Source organism: Epinephelus fuscoguttatus, linkage group LG8 (genome assembly GCF_011397635.1).
Source record: "Epinephelus fuscoguttatus linkage group LG8, E.fuscoguttatus.final_Chr_v1".
NCBI classification, from domain to species: Eukaryota; Metazoa; Chordata; class Actinopteri; order Perciformes; family Serranidae; genus Epinephelus; species Epinephelus fuscoguttatus.
In genome coordinates this window covers 33199524-33217781 of record NC_064759.1, presented here as the reverse complement: position 1 = coordinate 33217781, position 18258 = coordinate 33199524, and the positions used below count along the sequence as shown (strand labels likewise).

The window sequence follows — 18258 nt, the reverse complement described above, 5'->3', positions numbered from 1 at the left end:
AGGGCCGGGCCTGGGAGCAGTAGATGCCTTTGGAGTATGCTGTTACCACCACACACTTACAGGGACTCCAGGAGCTCACCACAGATGCTTGCACAGACGTTAGGTGATGCTAAAATGGCAGCACATTGAGGTTTTTCGAGGGGCTGCCTCTCTGTCCTCGACCAATCAATACACATTCCTGTGCGTCCCTAATGCAACTGTAATCACTGGCTGAATACATTTGGCCATCGGGTCTGAGAGAGATTGAGCCTGCTAAAGTGACAGTGGATGGAGTAGTGGGAAACAGAAACAAGATTACCTGATTTCACCTTAGCACTGCTATGTACACTTAGTATATCTTCATACTGTTGGTGTAAAAGGACCCTTTCCAACCTCATTACAAAATGCAAAATACAGGTACAGTTTCACTTTATTCAATTAATGCTGACATGAAAGCTTCTGCCTGCCATAGGTATTAAAAACAGTCAGAGAGAATTTCAAATGAGCAGTTTTGTCTCAAATTAGATTTACGGAGCATTGCTACAAAGTCAAGAAAATGAGGCAAGAGAAAAGAAAAGAAAGGGAAAAAAGGAAAGAGAAAAGAAACAGGAAAGAAAAAGTTGGAAATCAGTTTATAGAGCTGATAACAGACAGACACCCCCCCTGTCTCTGTACTGTCTGTTTATGAGGTGAGGACTAATGGGACTCATCAGGACTGACAGATATGCTGACAACTGCATTTCAACTCAATTACAGTTCCACAGCAAAACTCCCCTGGTCCCCTCGTGCCTATCACCCTTCTACTCCCTGAGCTGTTGATTGAAGTGTGCACACAAAAACGCACACACACACACGCTCTAGTTGGTTAACTGAACAAAAAGGTGCACAGGAAGGGTGATATTCCAGAGTTCAGTACGGACTTGTCTTCCCCCCCTCCTCCATTAGGATGCAGGGGGATTTTAACATTTCAAACTGGCACAGCGCCATGATGTGCTCTATGCATACTGTATATATCATAACAACAAGTGGAGCCTCTGTTAACACAGATAACAGGTTGGTGACCTAAGAGACACGATGTTGGATGGACACAAGAGGCAATAAAGTCGACCATATGGTCCCTTGGGTGTGACTGGTTTAATTGCCAGAGGGAGACCAGTGACCCCACAGCCTCCCCTGATGACGACAGCCGCATGGTGTCGACTCCGCAGGGAAAAGACGGGAAAACAAAGCCTCTGCCTTCCGCCTCCCGGCATCCCTCCCAGAAAGATGGAGAGGGGGGGAATGGTTCAGTTCAGGAAACCCCTACCCATTGTTTTGCTTCCTTCATTAGTCGTTGTGTCAACAGTTTGCTTCGCTACGCGTGTGCCACTGTTTTTGTTCTGCTGCACCCCGGCTGACCTCACTGCTCTGATGTTTTGACAGATTGTTTCAAAATCCCATCAAGGCAATTTACTGTTCTAAAGTAAAGCAGCCACTTGGACAACATAAGCCGGACCGCTAAAAAGCAAATAAATCTGCCGGGGTCTAAAATTAAACAAACGTGACGTAAATCTGCTGCCAGGATTTCATCAGGAAATACTGAGAGGTGCAGCAGGGTGCGGCTACAGTATGTGTGGTGGCTTGCAGATAAGCAATAGGTGTTAAATAAATGTGATGTGCTACATGAACAGCCATTTTTGGCACAGACAGAGAGCTCCTACAGAGAAGCTTTCATCTTGAAAAATAAAATGCCTCCTGTTATACTAATTGGTTATCAAATGGAAACTTTAGATGTACACCTTGTTTCTTGTGACTCACCATCATCTAGGTACATCTGGTCCAGTTCCTGGGGCTCCTGTTTGACAGTGATGGCCATCGACGGGGGGCTGGCATCCTCGGGTAACAGGCTGGGTGAGCTCCCTCCGGTCTGGACTGAGCTGGCTGCTGCCTGAGCCTGACTGGGGCTGTAGGCCTGAACGAACGGGCTCTCCGCAGTCGCACCGGGAGTGGAAGGGTGGGATACCGGGGAGGATGAGGGACTGCTGTTGGCATAGATAGGATGGTAACCATGGGGCCCTGGGCTGTTGAGGTGGTTGGGGCTGCCCTGGGAATGAAGCATCCCTAGGGAAGAGTTGTGGTCTGGCGATGCTGGGTGGGCGAGGCTGGGACGGCCAGGGGTCTCCTGGATGGGGGGCACCGCGGGGCCTAGTGGTGCTGCATGGGTGGGGCTGTTGGGGAGGCACTTGCTGTATGCCACGGGGGACAGGTCATGCAGGGTGGGGCTGGAGCTGGGGGACGACGATGGCATGGCAGCATGGCGAGGCGGGCAGGGAGCGTAGCCACCAACCAGACAGGCATCGGGATCGGCTACAGGCATGATGGGAGTGAGCCTGGGCTGGCTGTAATAGGGCTTTGAATGCATGTGCAGTCCAGCAGTCCCCAGAGAATCATATTCATCATTGGGTTCTGTCTTTATTATCGGCACTGGGGGGGAAAAAAGTAGAAAGAAAGGTGGAGATATTAAAAAACGTGCAGGGAATCCACGTGGCACAGTGAGTGCACGAGTGAGGCTGACTAAAGCAGTGAGCAGGCACAATTGTGGCCCGCGATACCCTCCATAATCCAAACAAACAACCACCAGTGGATATGGGCTCGGTGTCAACTTGGCTGAGCTCTCTAACAGAGAAACCCTCACGCCTCTCAACCGCCACCCCTCTTTACCACACCATGAAAAAAAGCAAAAGAATAGGGGGGAAAGAAAAATGGATGAGTCATCAGTGTGGAAAGCCACAGCTGGCTCTAATAATGAATAAGACCTATTTTCTTTGGACTCTCCTCCAGCTCTGATATCCAATAAAAGACTACTTTAAAGCACTGGGCTGCTGCTTTTGCTGCTGCTGCTGCTGCTCAAGGAGCCCAGGACCCCAAGGTTTCCTCCACACTCTAGAAGTAATTGTTTCTCCCAGGACCAAAAGATAGAGGGAGAGAGTGAAAAAAATGGAGATGATTTGATTTTGATTAGGCCGCCTGAGCTCCTTAAGAGGCTGTAGAGCTGCGCCTGTGGTTTCAGGAGCTTCAGGCCTCAGCTAATGCAGCAGAGTGCAGTGACCCCACTTGATCATCCTGCCTCCTCTCTTCTAATTTCTAATCCAGTGCAGACCGTCTGCGCTGCTTCCTGATTAGCTCTGACGGACAGGTATCACATGCTTCCTGTTCGCTGTCAAAAGCAGTTACTGAAAACAACTTTCTATTAATTGAAAATTTCAAAACAGAACAGTGTTGAGAGATGGAGAGGGATCCACTTTAACAAGCTCACTGGTGAGTTATTATATTAGTACATATGCACAGACTGTGCCAGCACAAAACTAATAGGGCAGTGTTAAGATACCCAGATGCATAGCAAAGGCTTCTGAGTCACAATGGACACACTGTTTCTATTTCTACACATTGTTAAAACGCATTAATGGGTGTGGTGAGCGTTTGATGCCAACCATTAAGAGTTTTTGGCTAAACTTACTCCAAGTGACATTTACTCAGAGAGCACAGATGTCAATATGAATAAGATGTCTGTCTAAACTGTGTGTTTGCATTTGTACACAGTCAAACCTTTGAGCGATAGTAAAAGCAAATAAAATGTATGAAGCGTTAGTGTGTCAGGCTGTTATTTTTTTGCGGGAGTTGGATTTGAAAAGACATTGATCAAGTACTGCAGCCTCTGGGGCGCTGAGATGAAGGGCAGTGATAACGCAGCAGGGAGCACATTTACGTCAGCCCTGTCTGCTTTCGGAGCCCAGGGACTAGGCTTGGTGTCTGGGGGAGCATCGTAAGGTGAGTCCCATGATGCACGGGCCTCCTCTCCACAGCCCAGGGAATAACGAGTAAGTCACATGCTTCACACTGTACCCACAGCCACTACCCTCAGCGATTCTCTATCTCGTCCCTGCCTTGTCTTTACTGTGAATGGATGGGGCGGTGTCATGGTGCCGAGATGAGTAATGCCAAAGCTGTCATGTGGAAATGTCATAAACAAATGTGATCATTTTCACATTTTTGCCGCAATTCAGGAACTGCATTGTCATCTGTGAGCTGAGACACATGTTGACCTTTTGCCTCATCAAAGTCCTGTATAAATATCACAAAAAAGGTCATATTTTTGTTTAGAATGTCATGGTTTTGTGGCTGTTCTTGAAATATTCCAGAAGAGTTTGAACTAAGTAAAGCACACTCATCTTTACCAGTCCTCATGTTTAGTTATAATTTAGAGAAAGAAAAAGAAGCCTGAAAGAGGCAACTTGGCCAACGTTGGCAACTGGAGCTTTCTCTGGATGCCCTTTCTAAAATTAAACAAATCTGACGTACCGAGTCACAAGATTTCCTGCCTGTGACCAAAACTAACATGAGAATTTAATTTAACGAAATAGGGTGAATCAGCGGTATCTCAGAAGGGATGAGATGCTGTTGTCCTTTGCAGTCCCGCTTTGTAATCCAGTTAGAGTCTATTTTTAAAGAGTTTGCTTTATTGCAGACAATTCAAAGTTTTCATTCCCAGTGAGGTAATTTGTCAACATTATTTGCTTCTGACTATGAGCAAGACTGACGAAACAGGAAATCAAATCAAAGGTTAGACTAATGGCCTTTCTTTTAACTTTCAAACATTTTTTCCCGGAGATTCTCCCTCCACTGCTACAGATATAAACAGAGGTCTCCCTCCAGCTCCATCCATCTGTGTGTCTCCTTCCCACTTTGTATGAGAGCTGAGAAAACAGATTCACCAGGCGAGTCCCAACTTCAGCTGGCTTCTATTTCCTCCCAACCTGTGGGTTATGGCCCACAGACAGTTGATGTTCAGCACATGGTTTTTTCTCCATCTCTGGCAGTTTCCCCCTCTGTCTGCTCATATTAAACTGATCAGGCCTGATCTGCGTATTTTATTGAGCACTCGTTTCCTCTGAAGGGGAATGTGAGTCGGGACATAGATGTGTGCCTGTATCTGTGTATTTGATTAGGAAGGGCAAGCAAACAGGGCTTGTGTAGATTTGGAAATTACCTTCCAAAGGAGACCTTCTCTGCTTGTAGCCACCAGGCAAATGGAATTATGGGATGCAAAAGGTTCTGATTCTCATTTCCGATGCTTGTTGGTTGGGATATGACATTGTTATGCCACTAGGAAAAAATCATGGATTGTCTCCTTGCAGAAATGCTGAACTCATCTTGTGCTAACGGTGCAATGACATTTAACATTGAGCAGGTGGTAGTTCATTAACTCAAAGGTACCTGGTGCACTGTGTCCCACTGTGTAGGCAATCTGGTCACCCAGTATACTGTTGGCTTTAGCGTGCTGTAGGTGAGTCTGACAAAGCCCCAAGATGACAGAAACAGTTCAGTCTTTGTTCAATTTTCGGAAAAAAACATGACTGTGCAAATATTTACAAAAAAAGAACAATGTGTGGTTCATTAACTTTTTTCCTGTATGTGTCACAGAACATGTTTCTGACTTTCCCCCTCTCCAGCTCCAACCACAAACCAATGCAGCGGAGGGAGTCGGCACCCGTTTGCGTTAAGAATAGAACTTGATATTACAGAGGAATCTCCAAACGGCCTGTAAAAATAAAGGGGTTCCGAGAAGTTCCTGGCTCCAGCTTTTGGTCATTGCCAGAACTCTTTTTCGCCATTTGTTGTTTAATGTGGTTGGTGAGAACTGTTTCTTATTTGAAGAGCGACACGTCACATCTCTACTCACGCAAGAATGATTGGAAGGGAGCTTGGAAAAGCGGGGCTCATTCCGGGAGCCAGACAAGGACACTTGTACTGTATGTGCATCTTAACATCACAGACAAGCAAACCACAAATACTGCTGATGGTACACATCAACAGCACATGTCTTCTTGATCTACTGGCTGAGGGCAGCTGTAACTCATATCCAATAACTCATGAGCAGCAAAAATTTGACATAATTGGCCTCACTGTTGTTTACTTTTTATTAGGGGTATAAAATCAATTGACCTGGATCAAAGTATGGATTCATAACCAACAATCCAATATCATCAAGGCAAAGTGAAAACACTGATCCATATCCTCAGCCTTCAAGATACGCCTCTATGTTGAAATTCCCATGGCATGTTTGTCACTATCAAACAGCACCAGGCAGATAATGGTGAGAAGCCAAGAAAAAAGGAGTATTTATTTTGCTCTCAGGAATAAATCAGCAGTGTGGATTTTGGAGTAAAGACGGTTCGCAAGTCAGAACATGCAGTATGTAAACAATGTTGTTACGAGATAAAATACTCAGGAAACACGACATACCTGGTGGGAATCTTACTCTGCTAAATTGTTGCTCTTGCTATGGCAATATCAGCTGCTCGGTTTCAGAAATGTTAGGCTGAAAAAAAAGGGTCATGCTGGCTGAAATCCAACCGTGCTGTTCTGTTGGGAAATGCAGTGACTTAAACCAAAGTTGAATATAAAAAGTATAAATAATAGATGTCATTTCTTAAACTATGAGTGCAGGAAAAGTCCACTAGCTGCTAGGCTAATTTTGCAATGTGAAAGTGCTTAAGCTAATTATGGTGACTGTGGAAAAACAACTGTTTTGTCTCTGAAGCTTGACAGTTATTATTTAGCCAAAATTTTTATCTTTGTTAACGCCTTGTTTCATCTTACATATGTATACAAAGAGGCAGCACTGGGAAGACCATTGATTCCTTTGGCAATCTCTTTGATATCCAATGTGCCTGCTAAACTCTGTAATATATCAGTGCAAACTTTCCTCAAGTATGTTAAAAAAACAAAAAAAACAAAAAAACGTTTGTGGTGGATTTCAGATCATTTGACAGTGTGCTAGCTTAGCTAATAGGCTGCTAACTAGCTAACAGGTTATTTCCTTCAATTCAGTTGCTTGTGTTGATTGTCAGGTGAGTTTGTAAGATTAAAACAACTTGTTTATCTATAGTAGTTTTAACACATTTTGAATCTGAGTTACGTTATTCTTCTAATGTGGTATATCGTTATACATTATGTACAGTCATATTATCATTATGACTCGTTCAGCCGTTCATATGTCTTTTTAATGAAATATTTAACAAAACATGACACGTACCTGGCAGGTCCTGTTTCTGTCATTGTAATGTACTGGATGGTGAAAAACGGACAAAATTAGCCTCTCCCCCATGGCTGCAAGTAGTTTCTATCGAGTATCTATCCATCCGTAAAGAAATGCACTTCCTTGCGCTGGACACTAGAGGCATCATCTGTATATTTACGGATCAACGGACACCACTCACATATTTAAGTGGAAACGAGGCATAATTGTTCTTGTTGTTAAGCTGTGTTTTATATGTAAGTGGGGTCAATTTAACGTAAACTTTACTGCACTTTAATGTATAGTATGGGTGATTTTTTTTTTGAAAAAACAAAATAAAAACAAACAAACAAAAAAAAACCATGTTTTAACTCATACTAATATAATCCCTCTCAATCATCACTTACGGCCTGCTAGAAGTGTGTGGCAGAGGATTTATCTGCAGAGACTCAGTCCTCTGCCTGCATTATCTTATTTTTTCTAATTTTGCTGTGTTTGGGAAGTTCCTGGCCATAATGCACAAGTGAGGTGAGGACTTCATAAAAAGGTAGCAACCAGGTGCCAGACCGTAAGCAGCAGGCATCCAAGAGAAGGCTACAAAAATCGCAGACAGAGTGCAGAAAAGCACACAAAATCAGAGGAAAGAAAGTAAATCTGGGGCTGGCCTTCTCTTTTACTTTTGCTGGTAATGCTGTTAACAAACAGTAACCGACAACTCATTATTGTTGGCTATTGTTTCGTATGTGTTGTTTTATTTCTTTTATGGCAGTTTCTTATCTAACCATTTGTGTTAATGGACATATATGATTTTGTCCCATAGATCACAGGCCCCTGAATTGAATCATATTAAAATTGTATTGAGGCAGACTTTGTGATATCAGCAAAATATCAAATCTTTGTCCAAAGAACTGATGTGATATAGTGATGTGATGAAACTAGTGATTTACCTTTAATGTATATAACAATAACAATTAATTGGGATAGTCGATCTCCAGACAGTTTGTATCTGCCTCACACACTTTACATAGTACATGTTTAACAGATTAGCTGTGACAACATTTTCTCAGAATTATTTAGTTGAACTTGAACTATTCATTCAACCTATGCTGCCTACAGTAGGTATTGCTTTAAGAATTAAACCTTTAGATAAAACTGTCTGGAAAGCTGAACTTCAGGCTCTGTTGTTCATTACAGCCCCAATGAAGGCCTGCTTTGTTCATAAAGACATTTGACCTACGTGCTCCCTGACACATTGTACAGCGCTAATGACACATTTCACAGAGGATGTTTCTGAGTGGCTCAAATCCTGTTTCAACATCACAATGCATTATTATGGCAGCATTTCAACAGGTCTACAGAACCCCTCTGTTCATATCACTGAAACTTATCTTTGTCTGTCAGCTAGCAGCTACAGTATGACTTCACTACAGACTGAATCTGATGCTATAATTCCACGTTGGAGGCAGGGTGAGGCCCAGAGAAGATAAGAATCTGCTTACATGTCTGAAACAATACCGTCTGTATTGAAATAATATTCTCATTGGAGCTGAGGGGAACATACAGCATAGTGAAACCAACCATCGGTGTTCAGCCCCAGTAGGTGCCAACCGCATTTGCATCAAAGAATAACAAGATGGTCACATGACCCGAATGGAAAATAAAGGTGGTTTTCACTAGCATCTGTGTCCCAGAGTGTTTGCTTCATCCTTCCGCTGTTTCAAACAAGTCGAGCTATTTTAAGGGCTGGGTTCGCCTTTTTATAGACAAGCAGACACCAGAGTGTGAAAGAAATGTTCTCTCTAAACAACGTCAGTGGCCACAACTGTGCTTGAAGTGGGACAGCGGGGCCGGAAGAGTCTTTTCATACAAGCGAGCAAAAAAAAGTGTTGACAACGGTGTGTGTATGTGTGTGTGTGGGTGTCCTCCTCCCCAGCCCACCCTGAGTACCTGGCCACAGTGTTGGTTGTTTTCTCTCAGTGTTGACACACACATACTGAAACCCTCAAAAGCAAACAGCTTCACTAGGATTTCCTCATTCTTTGTTGCAGTATTGAAACCATGAATGTATTACAGTCATCATTGCCTCAGAGGGTCTGTTTACACTGATTATAACCTTATCCACTATTCTTTATGAATGCCTCTTAATCAGTCAGCAATGAGCAAATACATTTTTGTCATTGCATTTATATTTTTAATCTACATTTATAATTACAGCAATAGAACTCACATATAGCCTTCAAATGTCACTGACAATGTATAGCATGTGTAAATTATATTGCAAGTTGCATTTACTGGCTTTGAGGCAGCAACAGAGAAAATCTTTTTTTGTGGTCGCCCGCGGATGTTTCCTTACTGAAATAAGATTATTTTTGCACACAGAGCAGTTCTGTCTCAGCTGTTGTAATATCACACTCTAGATTACGTCTTTGATTGAAATACTCAATATTTGTTTTTAGAAATGCTGTATATTTTACTGTGTGTCTTTAAAAATGTGGTAAATCTCAAAATAGAACTCAATGGCTTGTGATTCGCGGTCTCTCTGGCTGTTACACTTGTGAGTTAATTATGCTCCTTTAAGAAGACATCGGCCCTGCCTGTGTGGTCCACACTGTACTTGTGGTTTACTTGGCAGTAAAAGAGAGAACACAACAAGTCATCTTTTAATTAGGGCTGTGTTTATGCTCAGGGAAATGACTTAGAGATGCATTGTGGAGGCTGATAAGCCTCTACGTCTCTCTTTCTCCTCTCACTCTCCTTCACCGTGGAACTACAATATATGAAATGGACCTGCTATATATGGACACGGTTTGTCGGCTCCACACTGGTCCAGTTACCTACAGTGCTCTCATTCGTCATATAATCAGGCATCTCCAAATAGGGCCTTGCTCTCCTTTCTCTCAGAGCCTCATCCAAAATCCCAATCACTTATCTCCTGTGGCCGTAAATACATCTGCTGATAATCTAAATGTCACATCTTATTAACAGCTGTAGACTTAAGAACACAATGCATGCTCTCCCAGCAGCATTAGACCCATTAGACACTGATCAATGAAAACATGATATCATTGTTTTGATCTAATGGATTCTCACAGGTTATCACGGGGAGGACGAGGGTCTTTTAAATGGAAGGTTGCTGGATGGAATCTCTAAACCAGCTGGGACTATGCTGGGGGTGGGGAGTCTGTGGGAAACCCGCCTTCAGCAACTATTGTTCAGGTGCCAGAAAAGTTCTGCTCAACAGCCAGCAGCAAAGGAGTTTGGCACTATAAATGGGAAGCATTGTTTTGCTGAAAGAAGAGCAAGCATGCTTAGTCAACTTTTTCTGGATACACAATGATAAAACACTATTCAGGCTGGTTGGTTGAAAACGATACTGAAGCTGATATTTCACCTGCGCCCATTGTGAGGAGTCAATAGCTCACAATGTAATTTTGAGGCTGAACTCTAAACTCTCAGCAATGCATTCTTCAAATTCCAATGTGAAAGCCATCTATAAACACTGAGGCCAGGGACACATGATAAACACAGAGAGAGGTATTCCTGGGTTTTCAGGTTGCTACATGAATGACAGGGCAAAGCACTGCCTGGTAGATGCATGTGTGTGAGTGTGTTGGTGAACTGTAGGGGGGGAATTGTGTGAGGTGGAGTGTGAAAGTCAGGTCACCGGGGGATTGACTTCTCTTCATCGACAGCGCTCGGAGGCTCTGTCACTCAGCAGGTACACCTCATCGCTGGGGAACGCGGTCTCACTACAGAATAAACACACCTCACATCTTGTGCTCTCGCTCAAAGGCCATGGCCGAACTGTGCCAGGCGAAAACACGGACCAAAAACTGGCTGCAAATTTCACGTGTGATCTTGACGGCTGTTGTAAACTACAGTTGATGGATGTCAAGAGCTGGAGAAATACTCTATGTGATGAGTGCAGAGTGTGAAAAGCATACGTGTCTTTCAGTGTCACTGGTGATAAAAACAAAAAGGTGGGAAACATTTATGATGATTACCGTTAGGAGGCAGGTAGGTGAAGCGTTGGTACTGGCTCCTCTTCCTCTTGCCGTTGCAGACGTAGAAGTTAACCTGCACTGGGCTGGATATTCTCTGGTTCCTGTACGGCGGGATCTCCACAGCAAGAGAACTCTAATATACAAATAAGATACAGTTAGATATTTCAACATGTGAGATAAGGCAGCTGCTGATACCATCAAAAAATCATTAGTTTTATTTACTCATCTGATTTCACCGCACTCTCTCCAAATTCAAGTTTGTAGCATGACTTCCTGCAGAGTATTAATCAACAGCAATGTTTATTTTACAGCTGGCCTGCATTTAGGGTACTGTTTCCAAGAGGCTGGACTGGGAACTGGTCTAAATGAGCTCGTCTGGACTGTGGAGACATAGTAGTGGAGCCCATGAGGTTGGTCCAGTGCCCGTGTTTGTGTCTGAGGAAAACCCCAGGGCTTTAGCTTCATCCCCAAGAGAAGAGAGAGGTGGCCAGCTTATTTGTTTGCACAGCCATGCTTCCCTGTGGAGAAACTCGCCTGTCCTACTCTACGCCCCGAGGCCAGACCTTGGCAAGTCTGAACGGAGGTGAACTTTCAACTTAAATGGAACATGGAAGAGAATTTGTGAAGTGTTCTAGGGGTCTAAACAGGCCAGAATGGGGCACGTTGAGAGGAAGCAGGTTTCTGTTGGTCATCACTGTGGATGGAGGGAGGGAGCCATGGGATGTGGGCGTGCTGGAAGTGAGGGGGGCTGTGTCCTCAGCCCCGGTCTGCCCTCCAGATGACGACAAAGAAAACATGCAGGTGGCTGATTGAGTGTGTTAACTGTGTGTTTGTGTGTGCACATGGCTTTTCCCTCTCCATCCTAGCCAATGAAAGTTAGCACGCTCTGGATGGCGATAAAAACAGAGTCGGGCAGGCAGTCTGGAGCACTTTAGGGCAGTCTGGTAGCAACTGACATGAGAGGAAGGCCAGGGCTCTCTTGCTGTCTCTCCCTACTTGTTTGTTAGATGTAGAAATAAACACAATGTGGTATTTGTCTTTCATCGACCTCGCCTCCCTACACCGCCACCCCCGGCCGAGCCTTGCGCGCCCGCTAATTTTCCAGCATCTGGGACTCCAGCCACGGCACATCAGCCAGCCCTACAGGCCAATTAGACATCAGAGTCCATATTTACCCTCCTGATGCAACCAAGTCATTTACCTGAGTGAAATAGCAGCAACAACAAGGAGAAAAACACCCTGAAGTTGCAGCATTTAGATGCATGTGGTTTATTTTAGTCCCCGTGCAAGTGTAAATTGCCTCGGTTAGTTTACACAAAAAAAGGGGGGAAGTGGGGGAGGGAGGATGAGACGCTGCTGATGAAAGGCATCGGCAATTCAAAACATACTGTCATCGCTCACGAGCAAACAGGTTTTCGCAGATCCTGTACTTGACTCTCCTCACTGAAAGCAGACCTAACGAACCTCAGTGAAGTCTTAATTAACTCCAGAGCACCAGCTTTCTGTGACACGTAGAACAACATTTGCTTCATTCCCTCTCCCGACGATTCCCTTTCACTCCGTTTTATATTAACACAATCTGAATGTGTGGCTGAGCGTCAGTGAAACGAGTGCGCTGGTTTATTTTCTCATTATGGCTCTCATGAAAAGCAGCAGGTAAAAGCAGGGGCGTAATCTACTCTTGGCTGCATGATTCAGCACAGACGAGGTGTTTAAGTCCAATTCACCACAAAACACTTTGCTGTGAACTAAACGTCTGGCTATGCTGGGAGGACTGTGGCGTGAGTGTGTGTGTGCGTGTTTATGCTCCTATTTTGTAATCCGTGTGTGTTTAGAGGCAAAAACAATATGACAGCCCGTGTTTACTCCGTGAGGGTACAGAGATTTTGTGAAAATTCCACTCAGGATTGCATGGGCTAATCATCATTGTCTATGTTGCAACTTGTAATGCCTTAGCAAAGGTTACATCATTACAGGGGACAGATGAGGAGGAGACAGAGAGGAAAGGAGAAAGTGTCAAGGGAGGGTGGGACTGAAGACGGCGGGAGCATTGCCAATGAGTCACGTCATTGAGGTGTACTCACATTTTTGACAGAGTCCTTGTCAACTTTGGCTTCGGTCTCCCACAGATGATGCCCATCTATTGGGAAGAGAATAAAATACAATATTAAGTATGGCTCATTATACAAACAAGACGGACCTCAAATCAAGGGTGACTAATCTGCAGATGAACCTCATATCAGTTAAGAAGGAGAGATGTGCGCTTTGGCGGTGGGTATTAGGGGGTTTGGCATTCTGTTTGGTGCAGTGCTGAAACAGTTAGTCCATTAAGCAATAAGTAAAAAAATGTGACAACTGATTCAAGTCCATTTATCAAGGAAACATGCAAAGTATTTGCTTACTACTTTTCAATTGCATTTGCTGCTCCTCCAAGTCTTTGAAAACAAAGGAAAGATGTAATTTGGGGATTTCAAGTCAAGTCAAAGTTTATTATAGCTCAGTATCACAAAGCATGTCTCAAAGGGCTGAACAAATAATAAGGGGGATATGATGAGGAGGGGGATATGATGTATGCCATAAAGCAGCCAAATTTTGTAGTCTTTTTTGTGTCCGGGTTCCTACCCGAACCCCGAAACTGCATAGTGCCAGTGCAAGTGAAACAGACACTCTCAAGCAATGACGGAGGTGTCATCCAACCTATTGTGAGTTGATGTACCATCACAAGGATCTCGGATACAATACATAAACAAAGAAGGGATGGGTGGCATCAGCATAATATGCTAAAAACCTACAGAGAGAGACAGCTCATGTGCATTTTTTTTTAAAATTCTGAATGAGTCCAACTGAGCTATTTGTTTAGGAAGACCATTCCAAAGAAGAGGCGTTTGGTAAGAAAAGGTCCTACCACTGATGTTACTTATTTTCGGAATGACATTGGCATTTTGGGACTGTAGCCGTAGCAGGTAGGCTGTATAAGGTGTGACTAGGTGATAAGTAGGATGGTGCAAGTCTGTGTAATATTTTGTAAGTTAAAAGTAGAATCCTGAAATCATGAACAGGGCACCAATGTCATTAAATAAGGACAGGAGGAATATGATCACATTTTCTGGTTTTGGTTAATATCCTAGCAGCAGTGTTTTGCACACGTTGTAGTTTGCTGATAGTTGATTTAGGTAAGCCAGAGAAAAGTGTATTAGGAAATCTGTGATTTCAAATTTATATGAAAATATCATGAGGTGAAACACTGATTGCAGCCTTAGGTCAGTGAAAGTAACGCCTTTTTCTCTTTTTAATGTCAGATCTTCGACTGGGACTTCCCAGAGTCTATTTCAGTAAAACTTATCGCTATTTTTGTCCCTTTATTATCCTTGATTATACTTTCTTCCATTCTCATTCCTATTGTTAAACCTGCTTTGTGAAAAATATAAAAATAAATAAATCGCACACACAAAAAAATAGCAGCTTTTGTTTGTTCTCTCTTTCTTCTCATCTCCATCTTGTTGTGGTGAGGAGGTTTCCCTCGCTGCCATGCAATAAAAGGCCTGTGAGCTGCTGCAGCTGTTGGGAGCCTGCAGAAGCTCAGCTCACATTCTTTGGGTTTTCTCTGTGATTTCATGCCACACCTTAGTGAACAGACTCTCTGGTCTCTGCTAGGGCAATCAGCACCGACCACAGTGCCATTTTTTCTCCTTTTTTTCAGAACTGATGACTCATTAGGGCTGTCAGAAATAGAAGTGACACAGAACAGTCTTTGTGTCAGTGGCACACCATGTGAGGCAATAGCATGGGCACTGTGGCACTGCTGCTACTGTATGCTAGCTGGGGTAGGCAGCTGGTCTTTGCCGCTGCTGGGACACTTTGCTTCTGGGACAGGAAGCCATCAGATAAGATAATCAGAGTCAGTTTCCAAATAACTGATAGCAGAAGTCCAGCAGCTCTGGAAGATGTAAAACCTTTTTTTTACCGAAGCATTATGTTTTTCACATCATGCAGCAAGTGAAAGAATAAAGGATCCCAGTTATGGTTGGCTTATTATTGTTGAGCCGTGGTAGTGGGGGCGGGTGGTCAGCTTTATTATTCAGGGAGTGAACATCAGTAGATATCTCTTTTCAAAATGGCCATATGAAAACTCAGGGAAGGAGAAAAACAGACGGTGAACAGATCAGATAAGGGCTTTCTATTTGAACTGGGGGAAATCAGAGTTGCATATGGAGAAGTGTGCCTCGCTGTAATGGAGCTGATGTGGAATAGAAGCTGGATCCTATAGGACTGCCATGGGGCACGGCTATGATATTGTGCATGTGGCAGCTGATTGAGACGCTCAAAGAATGATGCACACATAATGCCGTGAAGTGGCTGGGAGCATGGAAGGGCAATTAGAGTGAGCAGAGACAGGGAGAAGGTCAGAGAAAGTGAGAGAGACAGAGACAAACAGAGATGAGCGTTCCTCATGTTACGTCTAGGGGAACCAAGAGGGAATCTCACCCGCCTCCGCTCTGGGAGACACTCCAAGAGGGAAACCTTAGACTACGACGTCAACCCCAAACTCCACTAGTAAACATGTTTTTCATCCTCTTTTTCTCTCTCTACCTCTCCTCTTGATCTTTTCTCTCACCTTCTACACCTCTCTGTCACTTTGCATCCTCCAAACTTTTCAATGCTTACGCCATCAGACTTAACAAATCTAAAACTAAGACTGAATTCGGATGGGGCCACATGTGGCATACCTTTGCGAGTCAGAGAGAGCTGTACGACTGATAACCGCAGAACTTTCCATTCACTCCTTCTTCCCTGCAACATCTGCAAAATGCTTCTGTTCCCGACAACACCTCCTCCTTCACGCAGCCTCCACCCACGCGTAATGTGCACACACACAGATGCAGGAGCATGCACATGAGCAGCCACAGTATCCTCTACCTTTGTTCTGGCCTTCAACTTGAATGATAAGAGGGGGAAGCACAAAACAATAGGTGGTACAGGAGCTGTGCCTGGAGAAACCCTGCTGTAATCCAGTCACATTTAAACAGAAAAATGGATGGACACGTGCATGCACACAGACAAATAGACTTGCACTTATTCATAGGCTTTGTGCTTAAAGGTAACCCAACCATCTGCAGATTGCTCGACATGACTCACTTGTGCAAACGATATCCACCAAGACTAACACCAACACAGACAACCAGGACAACACACTCATTCATCAGGAAATTAGACCACATGTAGGGTGAGGTTTCTTGGAGTCTTCTTCAGTTCTTGACAACACATATTGTTGTGTACATGGTGACAACACAGCAACAGTGTTGCTGTTTTAGTAAATCTCACACAAACAAATCCTCTCATTTGTCATATTTTCATGGACTGATGTTTGGTTAAAGACAGAGATGAAGAGAATATTCCTTAGGATTAAGAGAGCCAAAGATAGCTGAGTAAGGCATCCTTGTCCTCATAGTGACCTTACAGGTTTTGGCTTTCCAGAGGTGATTTTCCACCTATAAAGTGTTGTGTAGTGCACAACAACTTCCACTGACCAAAGAGAATATTTTTGAGAATGGAAAATATTGTTCACATGCTTAATTGCGGAGGTTGTCTTGTGAAACAACCCAGACATATTTTGCAGCTACGTCTCTTTTCCAGAGATGGTTTTCAGGAGCATTTTTTCTCTCTTTCCTGTTTACATATGTCAAGTTTATTTTCCGTTTGAGTAGTACCGTTCTGCTGCTGCTGCCCGGACTGAGAATGCTTCAGTCATTTTATACATATTTTCACAGCAATTACCTTGTTGTCCAATAAGGAGCAAAACCGAAAGGCCAAAAGGGGTTCCCCAATGACTGATCGCAGAGGTGCAGCTGCTTTCCCCTTCTGAAACACCTGACCTCTGCCAATCTGAGGAGTGGTGAAATTGGAGAAATGTGGGTCTGCTCCAAATTGAGAGGCTTCCATATAAATTATGACCTGACAGTAGATTTGTGATGGGTTTATGGTCAGGAAGTGAGTTATTCTTGGTGTAAAACAAGGAGCATGAGCTGACTTGACCTGTTTGTGCAGACTGAGGAGGACAGCAGTAGAGACGGATTTTATCCTTTGATCAAGACTCCAGCTGTGTGGCATTGGGTCTGAAAATGATCTAAAGATTGAGAGGGGTGGCTGGGAGATCATCCAAACTTTTACATTTGTATAGTATTTGTGTTCACATGGAAGACATCAAGGTCGGTTGCTCTCCATGGTGTGCACAGAATATCAGAGCCTGGGAAGGGTCACTGCAAAACCCTAACGTACAAAGACTCGAACTGAGTGAATGGTAAAGACGATAGGACAGATAGATGCTGCTTTGATATTTGTGCAGGGTCTTTAAAGGAATACTTTGCCATTTTTTAACAGCTTTGTATCATAGCAATGTGGGTAGGATGTGTAATTAACCTATGTCAAACTCCCCTCCATCTTGCGAGTGCCCAGATGTACCTGCTCATTTGCCGTCGAATATTCGCCAAATGACATGTTTTGTATCATACAAGAAATGTGTAATTCGGCAGATCTCTGATCCAGCATTGCATTCTGGTAGTTGTAGGTTTTCTACCTCTTGAGCAAAAGCAAATGCCACAGCCCTTTAACTCTGGTCACGTAGCACCAGTTTTTTTTTTTTAAGTATTTACATCTTTCTACTGCATAGACAGCCCAGTTTTGTGAACAGACCATCTTTTCAGCAGTAAAATACTTCTTTAAGTGTTTGCAGACAAACTGGACCCAAAGTCCCATGCACTGAGCAAAGTTTCATCAAGATATATCACTATTCTTATTCCATGGAAATGGCATTTCTTAAGACCTGTTCCAGAAAAGGGAAATGGAAACAATTGTCTCTCTCTGATTTAAACAACTTTTCTGGCTATAACATGTTCAGACGAGTCTGAAGAAAGGGTGGAGGCCTAAGGACAATCGAGACATCTTTCTGTTACGATCCAACTGATCCCTTTGATGTATAGACGTGCCCAAAGCAGAGGCATTCCAATATGGGGCACTCGCCTGTTGCTGATGAAACTTTACATCATGAAAGAAATACATTTTAATGAGCCAGAGGTTTTGAGGGTAAGAGGCAAATATTCAGTTATTTTTCACATAAGCTTCCCCCTATACAGGACATTTATATAATGCAGGCTCAGCTAGCCACGTGAACCTCAGTAAAGAGGCCAGTAATGTCTCCCCCTAATGTACTATATGTCATGG

The 18258-nt window shown here is 43.6% G+C and overlaps 1 protein-coding gene across 2 annotated transcripts in view; it reads right to left on the bottom strand.

The window, feature by feature from the left end:
* The window catches only part of LOC125893444 (nuclear factor of activated T-cells, cytoplasmic 1-like), a 66655-nt gene that overhangs the window by 21009 nt on the left and 27388 nt on the right, over positions 1-18258 (bottom strand). For both annotated transcript variants that reach the window (XM_049584141.1, XM_049584142.1), the window contains exons 7-9: positions 13125-13180; positions 11041-11173; positions 1777-2442 (exon numbers count right to left, since the gene is read on the bottom strand). In XM_049584141.1, the coding sequence (XP_049440098.1) occupies positions 1777-2442; positions 11041-11173; positions 13125-13180 (855 nt within the window). The remainder of the gene's footprint in view (positions 1-1776; positions 2443-11040; positions 11174-13124; positions 13181-18258) is intronic.